The sequence below is a fragment of the Procambarus clarkii genome, chromosome 22, assembly GCF_040958095.1.
Source record: "Procambarus clarkii isolate CNS0578487 chromosome 22, FALCON_Pclarkii_2.0, whole genome shotgun sequence".
NCBI lineage: Eukaryota > Metazoa > Arthropoda > Malacostraca > Decapoda > Cambaridae > Procambarus > Procambarus clarkii.
This window is the reverse complement of record NC_091171.1, coordinates 37,264,667-37,284,448: the sequence shown is the minus strand read 5'-3', so window position 1 is coordinate 37,284,448 and position 19,782 is coordinate 37,264,667. Positions and strand designations below refer to the sequence as shown.

General features: G+C 48.0%; 1 protein-coding gene across 1 annotated transcript in view; it reads right to left on the bottom strand.

Moving 5' to 3' along the window:
- The window catches only part of LOC123758941 (putative ferric-chelate reductase 1), a 43,617-nt gene extending 31,230 nt beyond the window's left edge, over positions 1–12,387 (bottom strand). Inside the window, exons 1-2 of the mRNA XM_069328847.1 lie at positions 10,900–12,387; positions 10,330–10,837 (exon numbers count right to left, since the gene is read on the bottom strand). Of these exons, the coding sequence (XP_069184948.1) occupies positions 10,330–10,663 (334 nt within the window). The 5' untranslated portion in view covers positions 10,664–10,837; positions 10,900–12,387. The remainder of the gene's footprint in view (positions 1–10,329; positions 10,838–10,899) is intronic.
- Between the last annotated feature and the right edge of the window lie 7,395 nt (positions 12,388–19,782).

Sequence of the window (19,782 nt, the reverse complement as noted above, 5' to 3'; positions counted from 1 at the left end):
TAACAGTAAGGGGCGAGAAGTCGGACTGGCGGATCGGTGCTGGGACCAGATATATTTTCAATATACGAAAGAGACATATTTACAGGAGTAGAGTCTTATATGTCGATGTTCGCGGATGACGCAAAACTAAAGAGAAGAGTTGTGACAGATGAGGATTGCAGGATCCTCCAAGAGAAATTGAACAGGTTGCAGAGATGGTCAGAGAAATGGCTACTGGAGTTAAACACTAGCAAATGTAAAGTTATGGAAATTGGATTAGGTGACAGGAGACCAACGGGACAGTACACAATGAAGGGAAACTGCCTACCTGTGACGATTCGAGAGAGAGAGACCTGGGCGTGGACGTAACACCTAATCTAACTCCTGAGGCACATATAAAGGGGATAACGACAGCAGCGTACTCTACACTGGCAAAAGTTAGATCATTCAGAAACCTAAGTAAGGAGGCATTAAGGGCGCTTTACACTGCCTACGTGAGGCCAGTCTTAGAGTATGCCGCGCCATCATGGAGTCCCCACCTGAAGAAACACATAAGGAAACTGGAAAAGGTGCAGAAGTTTGCAACAAAACTCGCCCCAGCGTTACGAGGAATGGGATATGAAGAGCGCCTGAAGGAACTGAACCTGGCGACGCTAGAAAATAAGAATGGAGAGGGGGGATATGATAGGAACGTATAAAATACTCAGGGGGAATTGACAATGTGGAAATAGATGAAAAGTTCACACGTAATATTAACAGAACGAGGGGACATGGGTGGAGCCTGGAAACTCAAATGAGTCACAGAGATGTTAGGAAGTTTTCTTTTAGCGTGAGAGTAGTGGGAAAATGGAATGCACTTCAGGAACAGGTTGTGGAAACAAATACTATTCATAATTTTAAAACCAGGTATGATAGGGACATGGGACAGGAGTCATTGCTATAAACAACCGATGCTCGAAAGGCGGGATCCAAAAGTCAATGCTCGAAAATGAAGTCACAAATAGGTGAGTACAAATAGGTGAGTTAACACAACAGGAAACACACAACAGGAGACACACACATAGGGGCCTGATAGCTGAGTGGACAGCGCTCTGGACTCTTAGGATTCTAGGATCCGTGTTCGATCCCCGGTGATGGCAGAAACAAACTGGGCAGAGTTTCTTTCATCCTGATGCACCTGTTACTTAGCAGTAAATAGGTACCTGGGAGTTAGACAACTGTTACGGGCTGCTTCCTGGGTGTGTGTGTGTGTGTGTGTGTGTGTGTGTGTGTGTGTGTGTGTGTGTGTGTGTGTGTGTGTGTGTGTACTCACCTAGTTGTACTCACCTAGTTGTGCTTGCGGGGGTTGAGCTCTGGCTCTTTGGTCCCGCCTCTCAACCGTCAATCAACAGGTGTACAGGTTCCTGAGCCTATTGGGCTCTATCATGCCCATACCTATTGGGCATTCCATTTGTCAACCACTCTGACACTAAAAAAGTTCTTTCTAATATCTCTGGCTCATTTGGGCACTCAGTTTCCACCTGTGTCCCCTAGTGCGTGTGCCCCTTGTGTTAAATAGCCTGTCTTTATCAACCCTGTCGATTCCCTTGAGAATCTTGAATGTGGTGATCATGTCCCCCCTAACTCTTCTGTCTTCCAACGAAGTGAGGTTCAATTCCCGTAGTCTCTCCTCGTAGCTCATACCTCTCGGCTCGGGTACTAGTCTGGTGGCAAACCTTTGAACCTTTTCCAGTTTAGTCTTATGCTTGACTAGATATGGACTCCATGCTGGAGCCGCATACTACAGGATTGGTCTGACATATGCGGTATATAATGTTCTGAAAGATTCCTTATACAAGTTTCTAAAGGCCGTTCTTATGTTAGCCAACCTGGCATATGCTGCTGATGTTATCCTCTTGATATGAGCTTCAGGGGACAGGTCTGGCGTGATATCAACCCCAGGTCTTTCTCTCTCTCTCTGACTCTTGAAGTATTTCATCTCCCAAGTCATACCTTGTATCTGGTCTCCTGTTTCCTACCCCTATCTTCATTTCATTACATTTGCTTGGGTTAAACTCTAACGTCCATTTGTTCGACCATTCCTGCAGCTTGTCCAGGTCTTCTTGAAGCCTCAAGCTGTCCTCCTCTGTTTTAATCCTTCTCATAATTTTGGCGTCGTCAGCAAACATTGAGAGGAATGAGTCTATACCCTCTGGGAGATCATTTACGTATATCAGAAACAGAATAGGTCCAAGCACAGAGCCCTGTGGGACTCCACTGGTGACTTCCCGCCATTCTGAGGTCTCACCCCTCACTATAACTCTCTGCTTCCTATTGCTTAGGTACTCCCTTATCCACTGGAGTGCCCTACCAGTTACTCCTGCCTGTTTCTCCAGCTTATGCATCAACCTTTTATGGGGTACTCTGTCAAAGGCTTTCTGACAATCCAAAAAAATGCAGTCCGCCCATCCTTCTCTTTCTTGCTTATTCTTTGTCACCTGATCATAGAATTCTATCCAGCCTGTAAGGCAAGATTTACCCTCCCTGAACCCATGTTGATGGGTTGTCACGAAGTCCCTTCTCTCCAGATGTGTTACTAGGTTTTTTCTCACAATCTTCTCCATCACCTTGCATGGTATACAAGTTAAGGACACTGGCCTGTAGTTCAGTGCCTCTTGTCTGTCACCCTTTTTAAATATTGGTACTACATTAGCAGTCTTCCATACTTCTGGTAGGTCTCCCGTTTCCAGTGACCTACTATACACTATGGAGAGTGGCAAGCAAAGTGCTCCTGCACACTCTTTCAATACCCATGGTGAGATTCCATCCGGCCCAACAGCTTTTCTCACATCCAGCTCCAATAGGTGCTTCTTGACCTCATCTCTTGTAATTTCGAACCTTTCCAAGGTCACCTGGTTTGCTGCCACCTCTCCTAGCGCCGTGACTTCTCCCCGTTCTATTGTAAAGACCTCCTGGAACCTTTTGTTGAGTTCTTCACACACCTCTTTGTCATTCTCTGTGTACCTGTCCTCGCCCACCCTAAGTTTCATCACCTGTTCCTTCACTGTTGTCTTCCTCCTGATGTGACTGTGTAGTAGCTTTGGTTCGGTCTTGGCTTTATTAGCTATATCATTTTCATACCTTTTCTCAGCTGCTCTTCTCACACTAACATACTCGTTCCTGGTTCTCTGGTATATCTCTCTACTTTCTGGTGTTCTGTTATTACGGAAGTTCCTCCATGCCCTTTTGTTCAGCTCCTTTGCTTTCATACATTCCCTATTAAACCACGGATTCTTCCTTTGCTTCTCTGTTTTTTCCTGTTGGGCTGGGACAAACCTGTTTACAGCCTCCTGACATTTTTGGGTGACATAGTCCATCATGTCTTGTACGGACTTGGTTCCGAGTTCTGTGTCCCAATGTATATCCCATAGGAATTTATTCATCTCCTCAAAATGAGGAGAATGTGTGTGTGTGTGTGTGTGTGTGTGTGTGTGTGTGTGTGTGTGTGTGTGTGTGTGTGTGTGTGTGTGTGTGTGTGTGTGTGTGTGTGTGTGTGTGTGTGGAAAAAAAAGTTAATTGATTGACAGTTGAGAGGCGGGCCGAAAGAGCAGAGCTCAACCCCTGCAAGCATAACTAGGTGAATACACACAACTTGAGGCAACACAACAGGAGACACACAACAGGAGACACAACAGGAGACACACAACAGGAGACACACAACAGGAGACACAACAGGAGACACACAACAGGAGACACACAACAGGAGACACAACAGGAGACACACAACAGGAGACACAACAGGAGACACACAACAGGAGACACACAACAGGAGACACAACAGGAGACACAACAGGAGACACACAACAGGAGACACAACAGGAAACACACAACAGGAGACACAACAGGAGACACACAACAGGAGACACACAACAGGAGACACACAACAGGAGACACAACAGGAGACACACAACAGGAGACACAACAGGAGACACACAACAGGAGACACACAACAGGAGACACACAACAGGAGACACACAACAGGAGACACACAGCAGGAGACACACAACAGGAGACACACAACAGGAAACACACAACAGGAGACACAACAGGAGACACACAACAGGAGACACACAACAGGAGACACACAACAGGAGACACACAGCAGGAGACACACAGCAGGAGACACACAGCATGAGACACACAACAGGAGACACACAACATGAGACACACAACAGGAGACACAACAGGAGACACAACAGGAGACACACAACAGGAGACACACAACAGGAGACACACAACAGGAGACACACAACAGGAGACACACAACAGGAGACACAACAGGAGACACACAACAGGAGACACAACAGGAGACACACAACAGGAAACACTCGTACCCTGTATGGGTAGTCAACAAGTGGAACACATTGAAGGAAGAGGTTGTGGAAGCCACCTCCATCCACAACATTAGGGCCGGGTTGTACTAAGAATTCAAGCGACAAGAAAGTTAGAGATTCTAAAGCAACAAGTCCACACAACAACGACAGCTGGCGGGGACACGAAGAACAACACCTCTCTTCCTTGTAGTTACTTGAGCCCGCGCTGTTAGGTAAGCACCTTACGGGCTATTCATGCCCGTGCCACCTCTTGGGTGGCTTAATCTTTATCAATCGATAAGTACCTCTACTGTCTGATCCAAGTACGTCCGTGTCACTTCCGTCCCGCTCATTCCCTCTCTACCTCTCTGTTCTGTCCCTCCCTCATCTCTTCCTCCCTCTCCCTGACCCCCCTTCACTCCCTCTTCGTATCCATCCCTCCCTCCCTCTTTTTGTCCTCCCTCCCTCCCGCTCTCTCGCTCTGCACGCAATATTGAGCTGTTTACACCTAGAGATTCCTTCTACCATCGGTATTCGATTATCAATCCGACAGCGTTCGCTTAAATACAAATTTGGATCTGAGTAATGGTTCTGGAGCGCTGTAAAGCCGCCCATAACATGCACCAGCCAAGCACAAGCTTCTCATTATATTGACGCCAGATGTACTTGCTTTTAACCTCAAGTGTGTCATGTGTGCGGCGACAGTTATGCTTGCAAGGTTATTGTTTGGTTATGCCATATATATATATACCTTCCACCTACACCTGGCTCAGTGTGACGGGTACACCACTCACAGTGTAGCCACAACAGTGTAGCTACAACTGCTATTTTCAGCAGTGTAGCTATGTACTTTTAACTGAATTCTTGTGCGCTCTGTTTAAACAACACATTCATTTCACCCACCTTCAGCACAATGGTCTACGTCCTTGGCTCACAACCGAAGGACCAGGATTCAGTCATTGGCCCGCACAGAAACGGTTGTGCAAGTTTCCTTTCAGCTGATGACTCTTTTAAACTAGCAGTAAAATATGTACCCGAGATTTAGGCAACTGTTGTGGAGTGCATTGTGAGGAAGCTCATCACGAGTTGACCTAAATACATCTAGTCAGTGTTAAGACAAGTGCGGGGGAGGAGGGGAGAGAGAATAGGGGTGAGGGGGTGCGTTCTCAAGATGTCTTCTCTTCACTGAAGAAGAGGATAAACAGCTCTGAACACTTCACACTCAGCTACCCTCAGCCGTACACAACTCAACAACACAATTTTTCATAATCCAAGCAATAAACTCGATGCTTGAGTCTTGCCGTGATATATCTTCAACGTTACTAGCAATTCACACGAGCCAAATAAACCGTAATGAAGCTTAGGCCATAATTTTACACTGGGGGCCCTAAGGGAAGGTATTTATGGATTATTCCGTTCCTGACAGCAGGGGGATTCCCAGCGGATTCATAAACATCTCTGGTTACGTCACCGGGCTCCATGCCTCTGTTTGTGGAAATCCTCCTCCGGTCCTGGATCGTTAGCACAAGTGTATCGACCGACCGTTCGTCTAGCCACCTAGCGAGCCCGTCCTTGAACCACCTACCCGCAGCGGGAAATGAAGATGGTTGGGGAAGGTCGCGCGGATCCCTAGAGAAATGCGTGGCGGTGTTCGTGGACCAGATGAGAACTGGGAAGCCGACGGAGGTGTGCTTTAATGGCAGACAGCATGGGCGCTTACATTGAAATTATACCGTATGTATTATTGTTATACTACGAATTAAGTACTACCTAATTAACTCCATGTAACCTACCTTACCCCCCTAAATGTCAACCCATGTCTTGCTATTCTAAAAATGCTGTTTGTTGACCAACTTGTACAGTTGCTGATTTTTGCCATGTTCCCCCTTTTTTTCTTTTTTTTTATTCCTTTCTTTCAACACAATTTATACGTTACTCAAAATTACTATTAAGTTTTAGTCTAAGTGTTTTTCATCCACACTTTGCCCGAAACGCTCTGCGTATTAGTGACTTTAGGTATTGTATGTACTAGCTCTGTCTATAAATCCAACAGTATCTTTGTAACTCTGCATCTATATATGTACTTTTCCTAAATAAGATATTATTATTATTATTATTATTATTATTATTATTATTATTATTATTATTATTATTATTATTATTATATAATTACAACTAGATTTATGTAACATAGTTCTAGCAGCAGGCATCCTTCAGTCTCAGGAGACTATGGAGTTGCGCTCTGGTCGTCGGTCCTGGTGCAGCGTCTGGTGTGACTGATGAGGTCAGTCCGAGAATGGATTGCCGTGATATATCTTCAACGTTATTAGCAATTATATGGTCCTCCATATAAACATTATTTGGAGGACCTATGGCGATTCCACGACCAAGAGACGGCTTCCTGAACCTTGCTGGAATCAACCTCACTGAGGACCAAGTCACTCTCCTAAATCTGGGTATAAACTGTCACTTTATATCCAGACCAAGTGAGATGGCCCGAAAAGTGGAGTTAGAGATCCTGTTGAAGGCTTCTGTGCTGGCTAGGGTTCGAGTCTCCTGGTGGGAAAGTGTTCTAAAGTTGTATACTTCACTCTCGTGTTTAGAAGAGTTGTGCCTTAAGCATAGACACTGTGTCTTCCCATATTAACAGGGACTTGATGAAATTAACGTCTAAATGACCCCTCACTTGCTCTAGTGCTCTTGGGAGGTGGTGATCTTTGGTGTATTTAAATACTCCGAAATTACCATCTCTTTTAAGGGTCTGAGCAGGTGGTGGAGCGGGTTAAGGCGTACCTGTTATGCCAGTTGCTGGAAGGCTTCTGTGCTGGCTAGGGTTCGAGTCTCCTGGTGGGAAAGTGTTCTAAAGTTGTATACTTCACTCTTGTGTTTAGAAGAGTTGTGCCTTAAGCATAGACACTGTGTCTTCCCATATTAACAGGGACTTGATGAAATTAACGTCTAAATGACCCCTCACTTGCTCTAGTGCTCTTGGGAGGTGGTGATCTTTGGTGTATTTAAATACTCCGAAATTACCATCTCTTTTAAGGGTCTGAGCAGGTGGTGGAGCTGGTTAAGGCGTACCTGTTATGCCAGTTGCTGGAAGGCTTCTGTGCTGGCTAGGGTTCGAGTCTCCTGGTGGGAAAGTGTTCTAAAGTTGTATACTTCACTCTCGTGTTTAGAAGAGTTGTGCCTTAAGCATAGACACCGTGTCTTCCCATATTAACAGGGACTTGATGAAATTAACGTCTAAATGACCCCTCACTTGCTCTAGTGCTCTTGGGAGGTGGTGATCTTTGGTGTATTTAAATACTCCGAAATTACCATCTCTTTTAAGGGTCTGAGCAGGTGGTGGAGCGGGTTAAGGCGTACCTGTTATGCCAGTTGCTGGAAGGCTTCTGTGCTGGCTAGGGTTCGAGTCTCCTGGTGGGAAAGTGTTCTAAAGTTGTATACTTCACTCTCGTGTTTAGAAGAGTTGTGCCTTAAGCATAGACACTGTGTCTTCCCATATTAACAGGGACTTGATGAAATTAACGTCTAAATGACCCCTCACTTGCTCTAGTGCTCTTGGGAGGTGGTGATCTTTGGTGTATTTAAATACTCCGAAATTACCATCTCTTTTAAGGGTCTGAGCAGGTGGTGGAGCGGGTTAAGGCGTACCTGTTATGCCAGTTGCTGGAAGGCTTCTGTGCTGGCTAGGGTTCGAGTCTCCTGGTTGGGAAAGTGTTCTAAAGTTGTATACTTCACTCTCGTGTTTAGAAGAGTTGTGCCTTATATATATATATATATATATATATATATATATATATATATATATATATATATATATATATATATATATATATATATATATATATATATATATATATATATATATATAACGGTGCACCTTGTGGTCCCCCGAGGCCTCGCAGCCAGCTCGTGCAGCCTCGAGGCTCTCCTGGGAATAGAGAACTATAAGCATATTGGAGACTGCAGAAGGTCTTTTTTTCTTATTTTTGGCGATACTCGCCAAAAGATCAGCTTTTTGTCCGGTCGTGATGGTCGAGTGGATAAGGTGCCCTGTACACCAGTTGCATAGTGCTCCTGGCAGTATGGGTTCAAGTCACTTCTGGGGTGTGAGTTTTCAGTTATATATATATATATATATATATATATATATATATATATATATATATATATATATATATATATATATATATATTATATATTATATATATATATATATATATATATATATATATATATATATATATATATACATATATATATATATATGCGAACAAGCCTGAATGGTCCCCAGGACTATATGCGAATGAAAACTCACACCCCAGAAGTGACTCGAACCCATACTCCCAGAAGCAACACAACTGGTAACTACAGGGCGCCTTAATCCACTTGACCATCACGGCCGTCAAAAGGATAGCCTCGGCTATCACTTCCTTTTGACGGCCGTGATGGTCAAGCGGATTAAGGCGCCCTGTAGTTACCAGTTGTGTTGCTTCTGGGAGTATGGGTTCGAGTCACTTCTGGGGTGTGAGTTTTCATTCATATATATATATATATATATATATATATATATATATATATATATATATATATATATATATATATATATATATATATATATATATATAACTGAAAACTCACACCCCAGAAGTGACTTGAACCCATACTGCCAGGAGCACTATGCAACTGGTGTACAGGGCACCTTATCCACTCGACCATCACGACCGGACAAAAAGCTGATCTTTTGGCGAGTATCGCCAAAAATAAGAAAAAAAGACCTTCTGCAGTCTCCAATATGCTTATAGTTCTCTATTCCCAGGAGAGCCTCGAGGCTGCACGAGCTGGCTGCGAGGCCTCGGGGGACCACAAGGTGCACCGTTGTAATCATTAACACCTGGTCGTTGGCGGAAATAATACCTGGCAGCTGTAGGTAACACTGACTTATACCATTAAATACCAACTAATAATAGACAATACCACGGAAATATCGTAATAATACCAGATTACAATAGATTAATACTCCGGATAATCTATACCTGCGAGAGAGAATGTCTGTGGGTTTCTGTTCAAAATTGGAGACCAGACGCTTTGAGTTAGCCTCGTCCAAAATTTGCAGGAGGGGTTGGATTGGTCTGGGGGTACGGGACGAACATTGGATGGTCGGGGTATATCTAAGTTAAACGCTTTAACAAATATTAGTAATTATAAACACCCCTCGAGGCCATTTTTCATGGAGACACGTGTGAAATATGGTGTGTGATTCGCGCAGAGTTGTATCACAATATCATTTCTTATACCCTACTCAATTGTTTCAGTAGTTCTTAATAATAGTATATTTTCTGAGAGAAAGGGGATATATAGATAGATAGATAGATAGATAGATAGATAGATAGATAGATAGATAGATAGATAGATAGATAGATAGATAGATAGATAGATAGATAGATGGAAAGAAAAAGAGATGGGTAGATAGACGGATTTTTTGGCGAAATTGGATTTTTTATGATGGCAAAAATGAATGTGTCATTGGCGTAATTGGATTTTTTTTTGTTAGCGGAATTGGATTTTTTGAATCTGAAAGCACCAGGGATCCTCTGGAAGGTACCAGGGAGCCCTAGAAGCCACCAGGGAGCCCTAGAAGCCACCAGGGAGCCCTAGAAGCCACCAGGGAGCCCTAGAAGCCACCAGGGAGCCCTAGAAGCCACCAGGTAACCCCATATAACGACTAACGTATGTTAGAATCTACTTGTTAACCTGTGTGACCGAGAACCGTTCTCAGCTAAACATAATTAGGGATACTACGATGACATGCAGTGTTGAGCCTCAACCCTCCACCCTCCACCCTTACCTAGATCATCCACCTACCCACACCTTAGATCATCCACCTACCCCACAACACTAACCCACCCTCCCATTCTCACACTGTGAATTTACTCATTCTTCAGCAGCCGTTCACCTCACTGACGTTGAGTATAACAAGTAGAAGACTCACCTATCAGACTCTTGAGTCTTCTGTAGCTAGTCTCACTGGTGAGAACCTCCACGTCCATGTCCCCAGAGTACTCCTGAGCCGCTGGAAGAGACGGAGGCTCCGTCGGGGTCTCCGTCGGGGCCTCCGTCGTGTCATTGGTGCCGCCGCTCTGAGCCTTCACGTGGTTGGTCTTGTTTTTATCGCCTGGGGCCATTCTAATAGCGTCGCGGTGCCTGGGCACGAGATCCTTGCAAGAGTGCTCCGTGAAGAGGAACTCCTGACCTGTCGCCTGCCCGGCCCGCAGGGTCACCGTCAACAAGCACATCACCCACCCTAGATGACCCAGCCCGCACATCCTCCTGCTGGGGACGCTTCTCTCGCCGCCTGAGAGATATCTTCCTCTTGCTGGCCGAGAGATATCTTCCTTCTGGTGGTGCTCCTCTCGCTGCCTAAGTGATATCTTCCTCCTGGTAGTGCTCTTCTTGCTGTCCGAGAGATATCCTGCTCCTGGTGGTGCTACCAGAGAGGCCTTCCTCCTGGGGGTGTTACCAGAGAGACTTTCCTCTTGGTGGTGCTGCCTAAGAGAGAGACCTTCCTCCTGGTGGTGTTCCTCTCTTTTTGTACCAACCGCTGGAGACTACAGGCAACTTGGCCAGAACTGCGGCCTGAACTCTCCCAAGACAGCAGGCGGGCGTGGCAAAACTTGCATCGAATTTTTGTAGCCAATAACAGAAACACGTACTTGTAAACGTCTGAGTAAAACACTTACGAGAAACATGAGAAATTTTGCTTATCAACGTACATTTAACCCACAATTTCTCGGCAAGAAACTCGCTGGACTCCAAGTGTGGCGCTCGTTTGACAAAGACGTTCTTAAGGTAAATCTTTGATGTCCTGTTTTCTGTTCAGCGAGGCCAGTAATATCCAGGTTAAGCTTAAATATATGCGTTTATTGTTCGCTGCTCTTCATATACTGAAATTTGTCTCGAGATAGACGAGTTATTTAATTATAAAAATATTCAATTTTATCTGTATTAAAGCTTCATCCACTCATGAACTCGATGCAAAGAAACATTCAAGGGTGTGAGGACTTCTGAAGCTCTGAAATATTTGATCTCTAATAACGCTCGTTGCTTCTAATATCTTCTATTTGATCTCTAATAACGTGTTATACCATCGAACTGACTAGTTTCGGGACGTGTGAGATCAACAAGCTTTTAGAGATCGGAAAGTCTCTAACTCTGAAAAGGTTCAAACCTCTCTGATGTCAGACAACTTCCACTGGGGGGGGGGGGGGGGGGGGTAAGGGATGATTATGACCTTTTGTGACCTTTTAATCCTAGTGGGCTGCCCCTCACAGGATAACTATGGGGTGCATAATAAACTGTACCTGCCGCTACCACAACAATCAAATCGAAACGTCTGAAGTCAACTTTGTCACTAGGCACTCGTGAGGGTTCAGGTTATATATCCGTGTCTGTGGGCGCTTTAGGAATGGCACCAGACAACTCCTGAAGTTGTTTTCTTAAGGAAGCTACCGAGATTTACAATCAAAGGTTTTCTTGGGGCTTTTGTTATGATTGTCGCGTAGTCTCCGGGGCCAGGTGTCTCTGTTTGATTCTTACAGCATCACGTACAGCTACGTCGTCCCTTCTTGTGCGTCTGGACACTTCCTGTCTGGTCTCTTAGACCACTTCACTCTATCCAGTGTGTATTACTTCCATACACTTCTTTCTTCTTGGTCACATGTAACCACTGATCTCTTTTCTTTGACACTTGCCTCTTGTTATCACAAGCCAAGACTTCTTTTCTCAAGACTTTCCTTTCCTGCTCAATCTCTGGCACCAACCAGGTGTTTTTGTTTATCCGTTTTTCAGGCACAGGCTCCCTTCCCTCTCTGGCACTTACCTTAGCTGCTCCCAACAGCTGCTTACTGAGCACTACCCCTCGGCACTTCCTCCCCCTGTCACTTCCTATGGCATCAGTCACCGCTCGGTCACCTGGGTGCTCACACGTTCCGGTGCTGGAGAGCAGGACGTCCGCCAGACTGCAAGTCTGATGAGGGAATGTGCGACAAGGTCGGACGACCACCGAAGAACGAATCGATGTCTCCGTGTCTCGACCGTCCTTTACTTATACATGAGTACCGCGCCGCCCCCAGCCTCCCTCCTCGCCGCCCCCAGCCTCTCTCCTCGCCGCCCCCAGCCTCCCTCCTCGCCGCCCCCCAGCCTCTCTCCTCGCCGCCCCCAGCCTCCCTCCTCGCCGCCCCCCAGCCTCTCTCCTCGCCGCCCCCAGCCTCTCTCCTCGCCGCCCCCAGCCTCCCTCCTCGCCGCCCCCAGCCTCCCTCCTCGCCGCCCCCAGCCTCTCTCCTCGCCGCCCCCAGCCTCCCTCCTCGCCGCCCCCAGCCTCCCTCCTCGCCGCCCCCAGCCTCCCTCCTCGCCGCCCCCAGCCTCCCTCCTCGCCGCCCCCAGCCTCCCTCCTCGCCGCCCCCAGCCTCCCTCCTCGCCGCCCCCAGCCTCCCTCCTCGCCGCCCCCCAGCCTCTCTCCTCGCCGCCCCCCAGCCTGTCTCCTCGCCGCCCCCAACCTCTCTCCTCGCCGCCCCCAGCCTCTCTCCTCGCCGCCCCCCAGCCTCTCTCCTCGCCGCCCCCAGCCTCTCTCCTCGCCGCCCCCAGCCTCTCTCCTCCCCGCCCCCCAGCCTCTCTCCTCGCCGCCCCCAGCCTCTCTCCTCGCCGCCCCCAACCTCTCTCCTCGCCGCCCCCCAGCCTCTCTCCTCGCCGCCCCCAGCCTCTCTCCTCGCCGCCCCCAGCCTCTCTCCTCGCCGCCCCCAGCCTCTCTCCTCGCCGCCCCCCAGCCTCTCTCCTCGCCGCCCCCAGCCTCTCTCCTCGCCGCCCCCAGCCTCTCTCCTCGCCGCCCCCAGCCTCTCTCCTCGCCGCCCCCAGCCTCTCTCCTCGCCGCCTCTGCCTGCTCCTCTCCCTCATGCTGCTGCTGCACGTGTTCCTGCTGTTGTTGATGTATGTAAAACACCAGCAGTACCAGTAGCAGCACCACCAGTACCCACCATCAATACAGTACCCACTGTATGTTGCAACAGTTTCTGCAACTGGTGACAATTTTGCAATTGTTACTACTGCTGGTATACATGTTTTAATTGTTCCTGCTACTGTACAAATGATGCCGAACAGAGTACTGGTGACATTGCAAGAACAAATTACAGGTTGTTACTGCTGGTGCTGCTACTGCTGGTGGGTACTGCTGGTGCTGTTACTGGTGGTGGGTACTGCTGGTGCTGCTACTGGTGGTGGGTACTGCTGGTGCTGCTACTGGTGGTGGGTACTGCTGGTGCTGCTACTGGTGGTGGGTACTGCTAGTGCTGTTACTGGTGGTGGGTACTGCTGGTGCTGCTACTGGTGGTGGGTACTGCTGGTGCTGTTACTGGTGGTGGGTACTGCTGGTGCTGCTACTGGTGGTGGGTACTGCTGGTGCTGCTACTGGTGGTGGGTACTGCTGGTGCTGCTACTGGTGGTGGGTACTGCTAGTGCTGTTACTGGTGGTGGGTACTGCTGGTGCTGCTACTGGTGGTGGGTACTGCTGGTGCTGTTACTGGTGGTGGGTACTGCTGGTGCTGCTACTGGTGGTGGGTACTGCTGGTGCTGTTACTGGTGGTGGGTACTGCTGGTGCTGCTACTGGTGGTGGGTACTGCTGGTGCTGCTACTGGTGGTGGGTACTGCTGGTGCTGCTACTGGTGGTGGGTACTGCTGGTGCTGCTACTGGTGGTGGGTACTGCTGGTGCTGCTACTGGTGGTGGGTACTGCTGGTGCTGCTACTGGTGGTGGGTACTGCTAGTGCTGTTACTGGTGGTGGGTACTGCTGGTGCTGCTACTGGTGGTGGGTACTGCTGGTGCTGCTACTGGTGGTGGGTACTGCTGGTGCTGCTACTGGTGGTGGGTACTGCTAGTGCTGTTACTGGTGGTGGGTACTGCTGGTGCTGCTACTGGTGGTGGGTACTGCTGGTGCTGCTACTGGTGGTGGGTACTGCTGGTGCTGTTACTGGTGGTGGGTACTGCTGGTGCTGCTACTGGTGGTGGGTACTGCTGGTGCTGCTACTGGTGGTGGGTACTGCTAGTGCTGTTACTGGTGGTGGGTACTGCTAGTGCTGTTACTGGTGGTGGGTACTGCTGGTGCTGCTACTGGTGGTGGGTACTGCTGGTGCTGCTACTGGTGGTGGGTACTGCTGGTGCTGCTACTGGTGGTGGGTACTGCTGGTGCTGCTACTGGTGGTGGGTACTGCTGGTGCTGCTACTGGTGGTGGGTACTGCTGGTGCTGCTACTGGTGGTGGGTACTGCTGGTGCTGCTACTGGTGGTGGGTACTGCTGGTGCTGTTACTGGTGGTGGGTACTGCTGGAGCTGCTACTGCTGGTGCTGCTACTGCTGGTGCTGCTACTGCTGGTGGGTACTGCTGGTGCTGCTACTGGTGGTGGGTACTGCTGGTGCTGTTACTGGTGGTGGGTACTGCTGGTGCTGCTACTGGTGGTGGGTACTGCTGGTGCTGCTACTGGTGGTGGGTACTGCTGGTGCTGCTACTGGTGGTGGGTACTGCTGGTGCTGCTACTGCCGGTGCTGCTACTGCTGGTGCTGCTACTGGTGGTGGGTACTGCTGGTGCTGTTACTGGTGGTGGGTACTGCTGGTGCTGCTACTGGTGGTGGGTACTGCTGGTGCTGCTACTGGTGGTGGGTACTGCTGGTGCTGCTACTGGTGGTGGGTACTGCTGGTGCTGCTACTGGTGGTGGGTACTGCTGGTGCTGTTACTGCTGGTGCTGCTACTGCTGGTGCTGCTACTGGTGGTGGGTACTGCTGGTGCTGCTACTGGTGGTGGGTACTGCTGGTGCTGTTACTGCCGGTGCTGCTACTGCTGGTGCTGCTACTGGTGGTGGGTACTGCTGGTGCTGTTACTGGTGGTGGGTACTGCTGGTGCTGCTACTGGTGGTGGGTACTGCTGGTGCTGCTACTGGTGGTGGGTACTGCTGGTGCTGCTACTGCTGGTGGGTACTGCTGGTGCTGCTACTGGTGGTGGGTACTGCTGGTGCTGCTACTGGTGGTGGGTACTGCTGGTGCTGCTACTGGTGGTGGGTACTGCTGGTGCTGCTACTGGTGGTGGGTACTGCTGGTACTGCTACTGGTGGTGGGTACTGCTGGTGCTGCTACTGGTAGTGGGCACTGCTGGTGCTGCTACTGCTGGTGGGTACTGCTGGTGCTGCTACTGGTGGTGGGTACTGCTGGTGCTGCTACTGGTGGTGGGTACTGCTGGTGCTGCTACTGGTGGTGGGTACTGCTGGTGCTGCTACTGGTGGTGGTTACTGCTGGTGCTGCTACTGGTGGTGGGTACTGCTGGTGCTGCTACTGGTGGTGGGTACTGCTGGTGCTGCTACTGCTGGTGGGTACTGCTGGTGCTGCTACTGGTGGTGGGTACTGCTGGTGCTGCTACTGGTGGTGGGTACTGCTGGTGCTGCTACTGGTGGTGGGTACTGCTGGTGCTGTTACTGGTGGTGGGTACTGCTGGTGCTGCTACTGGTGGTGGGTACTGCTGGTGCTGCTACTGCTGGTGGGTACTGCTGGTGCTGCTACTGGTGGTGGGTACTGCTGGTGCTGCTACTGGTGGTGGGGACTGCTGGTGCTGCTACTGGTGGTGGGTACTGCTGGTGCTGCTACTGGTGGTGGGTACTGCTGGTGCTGCTACTGGTGGTGGGTACTGCTGGTGCTGCTACTGGTGGTGGGTACTGCTGGTGCTGCTACTGGTGGTGGGTACTGCTGGTGCTGCTACTGGTGGTGGGTACTGCTGGTGCTGTTACTGGTGGTGGGTACTGCTGGTGCTGCTACTGGTGGTGGGTACTGCTGGTGCTGCTACTGGTGGTGGGTACTGCTGGTGCTGCTACTGGTGGTGGGTACTGCTGATGCTGCTACTGGTGGTGGGTACTGCTGGTGCTGCAACTGGTGGTGGGTACTGCTGGTGCTGCTACTGGTGGTGGGTACTGCTGGTGCTGCTACTGCCGGTGGGTACTTCTGGTGCTCCTCTACATTATTTTAAATTCTTACATTTGCAAATGAGAATTTAGTGCTTAATATATATATAATATAATGTACAGTAGATGATTTGACAACAAACTTGAGTAGTCTAAACTCTTTTTTAGCCACCCTGACAGGTTGGACAAGGCACAATATGGCAACTAGATATATATATATTTGATGTAAATAGTACGACAGCGTCTTGGCGAAGGGAGTCGGAAGGTGAGGCTGTAGAGTACAGATGGCGCCAGAGGTGTGATGACGACTGGTGGCTGTAGCGAGAAGGTCCACCTGATGGGACGCCTACCTTGAGGCAGAGCACAGATGGTGTTGCTTCTTGATGAGTTGTGATGAGAATTATCCTGATGCTCGAATCGAGATGTTACGACCCTGGGTTCCTTAGTTGGAAACCAGAGGTCAAATTGAGCTCTAAATAATTGCTTTACATTAATTGATAAGATTGGATCATGTGAGAAGTATAGTCAACAATAACAATTACATGCAGGACCCCTTAAAGCCTGGTTCTGCAGTATTCCCGTCATCCTTGCCAACGTAAGATGAATCTTGTTTCTCACAGAGCATTCAGACTCTGAGCTTGTTGACTATTAATATAATATTGAACTAAGTATCAGCTACCCTTAGAATTGTTAAAGTAACTAGTAATGAAGGTCGGTGAAGATTTGTATTGGTGTGGCTGTACGATCAGCTATGTATCTTCCCGGCAACAACTTGAGAGAGTTCAGGCACTGAGGTCTGCTTCCTTCTTCTCTGGACTGCTGTGCTGGGGTCAACATCTCTCCTGTGTGGCTCTGTCTCCTCCTCTTCCTTCTCCTCCTCTTCCCTTACCTTATCCTGTGTCTAGTTGACAAAGCTAAGTACTGTGTTACATGTACGTTTTCTGGCATATGTGTATAGCTTATGCTAGTGTTTATATTGCTAAGTTATTCTAGGGGGTCTCAGTGGAACCACTGTGCTCAAGTGGTACCAGGCTACCTAGAGTCCTTGCTAGTGTCTCTTGCCAAGTAGTCTTTACCCTAGTTGCCATTGTAAACCTTGAATCCTGCTTATGTAGACCAAGGCATTTAACGTAAGATAGAGTGGTAAAGAGAATAAGTATTTAATGGTATTAATGTACATGGGGGGTTATTAGAGGGTTTAATAAATAAGGTATAAGAAGGAGGTTTCCTTTAATCCTGTTGAGTGTGGAATAGGGGATCACCTTAGACTGCGGATGTATATCCTAACAGCTAACTTTTAGTAATTATTGGGAATATTCTTCCGTAGGGGCCAGGGCCTTCCTAATTCCACTAGTTTAGGAATTCCTTTATCTTGTACCATTGGCCCTCTCAGTTTAATCACATACCTTCCCATAACACAAGACATGGATAACAAACCCGACTCTTGACCAAGAAGTGGATATAGGTGAAGAACAGATTGGGAATGACTGTAGATGGAGGGGAAGGTGCCCTGGGGTTTATACCAAGCTGCTTCGGGTGGAAGCATAGACCTGGTTATGCAGAGGGGTGGAAGGGGCAGGATAAGAATACAGTAAATCTTGGGCAGGGATTGGGATATAAGGTGAAGGAGGCGAAGTACAGGGTAGGTAATGTAGTGGGCCAACCACTTTGGATGCGTGGGTGATTGTGATACTGTGATACGAGTTCATTCGTGGTACTATATGTGTTTTGGTTGGTATGATGTATGATGACATATGCTGTTCTCGCATATTGGATTTTTTTTTTGGGGGGGGAAGCTGGCCGCCATTGGTATGTGGGGCTGTATTTGTCCCACTGCAAGTTTAATAGTAGTGATCTACGTGATCACTACCACTAATTATGTTGGTTGATCGTGTGTTGCAATATCCGGGAGAGCCAATGCCTTAATGGTATTATGGCTGGTTTCAGTTCATGTTTATAGTTTTGATGTTGATTATTAAGACTTATTTTATGGGGAACCAAGTGTATATTAGAGCTAGTGGTTCCCAGTCTTCTTCGTTTGGTTGATTACTTCTGTATTAGTCACTCATTTATCCATATCTCACCTATGGTATCTGTGCCTGGGGATCTACTACCCTTAATTACCTCCGACCCACTAATTACTCAACAAAAATCAGCAGTTAGAACAATAACAAATTCCATTTCCAGACACCATTCTGCTCCCTTACTGAAATATTTGAAATTGTTAAATATCAAGTCTCGGCATATACTCTCAAGATTTCTCTATATCTATAAACCTCTGAACTGCAATGCCAATCCCGACCTTAAGCGCTTCCTAGAGGGCTGTAATAGAACTCATGGTCACCTCAAGAGGTACAAATATCTCTTTGATAGTCTTATTGTGAAAAAGTGCAACACCGGGCAACAAAAATCATTCCAGAGCTAAGTAAACACACGTACGAGGACGGTTGAGGGCCACAGGGCTAACAACACTGCAAACCAGGTATGACAGGACGGATCTCATTGAAATTTAAAAAACTGAACAATTTAGAGGAAGTTGATCCTGAAAATGTCTTCAAAAGGTCAGATGTAACACAAAACAAGGAACAACACTTGGGTATTTGTATGGCCATTTCCCCGAGGGTTTGTCTACAGTCAGCATCATCTAAAAAGAGCACAGCCTCCAGCAACGTGTCTAAAAGGTGCTCAAGATCTGGAAAATGTGGGAGATGAATGGAACAGATGGTATACCATTTATTCACAAAAATTACGAGCAGTGGTGGAATGAAAGTGACTGAAAAAGAAGGGGAACGAAAGAACCAATGTTCTGGATCAAGAATGCTGTAGAGTTAGGGTTACCAGACGCAGGATTAGACCAGCAACAGGAGGCCTGGTTGGAGACTGAGCCGCGGAGTCGTTGATCCTCGAAATCATCAATAAGTAATTAATTAATAGGGCAGGAGAAAAAGGAATTACTATGGAATCGACCAGGACAAGTGCCAAGCATCAGTTCCTAAAGACAAACACAAAGTTGTGAAAACGTGAGATCAAAAGATGCAGCTCATTAAAATTGGCATAAAACCCACAGATATTCCATTGACGAACATTTCCATCCATCATGAAGCCCATCAAGGGGAGATATAAGCACTTGGGCAACCTCAGGGAAAATTGGTACTGAAAGGCCTGGATAGTATCCCAGAGACTAATAGAGACATCAAATCCACAATGCCCACTCGATCCATCGTCTAGCTAGGCAAACCCATTGGTTCAGGTGGGCCGCACTGAACCTCCCATTTTACCAGTTCCTCAATCCACACGATATTCATGATGGGTATAAGAACGTAACCTAGTAAGGCTAGGTAATTATCAGGAAGAATTGCTAAGCCAGGAAGACTAGCACTTAGAATTGATATGAAGGCAAGGAGCTTACCCATCAGTGCCTACAGGGAGCGCGATCTAGGTCTGTGTCCTGTCT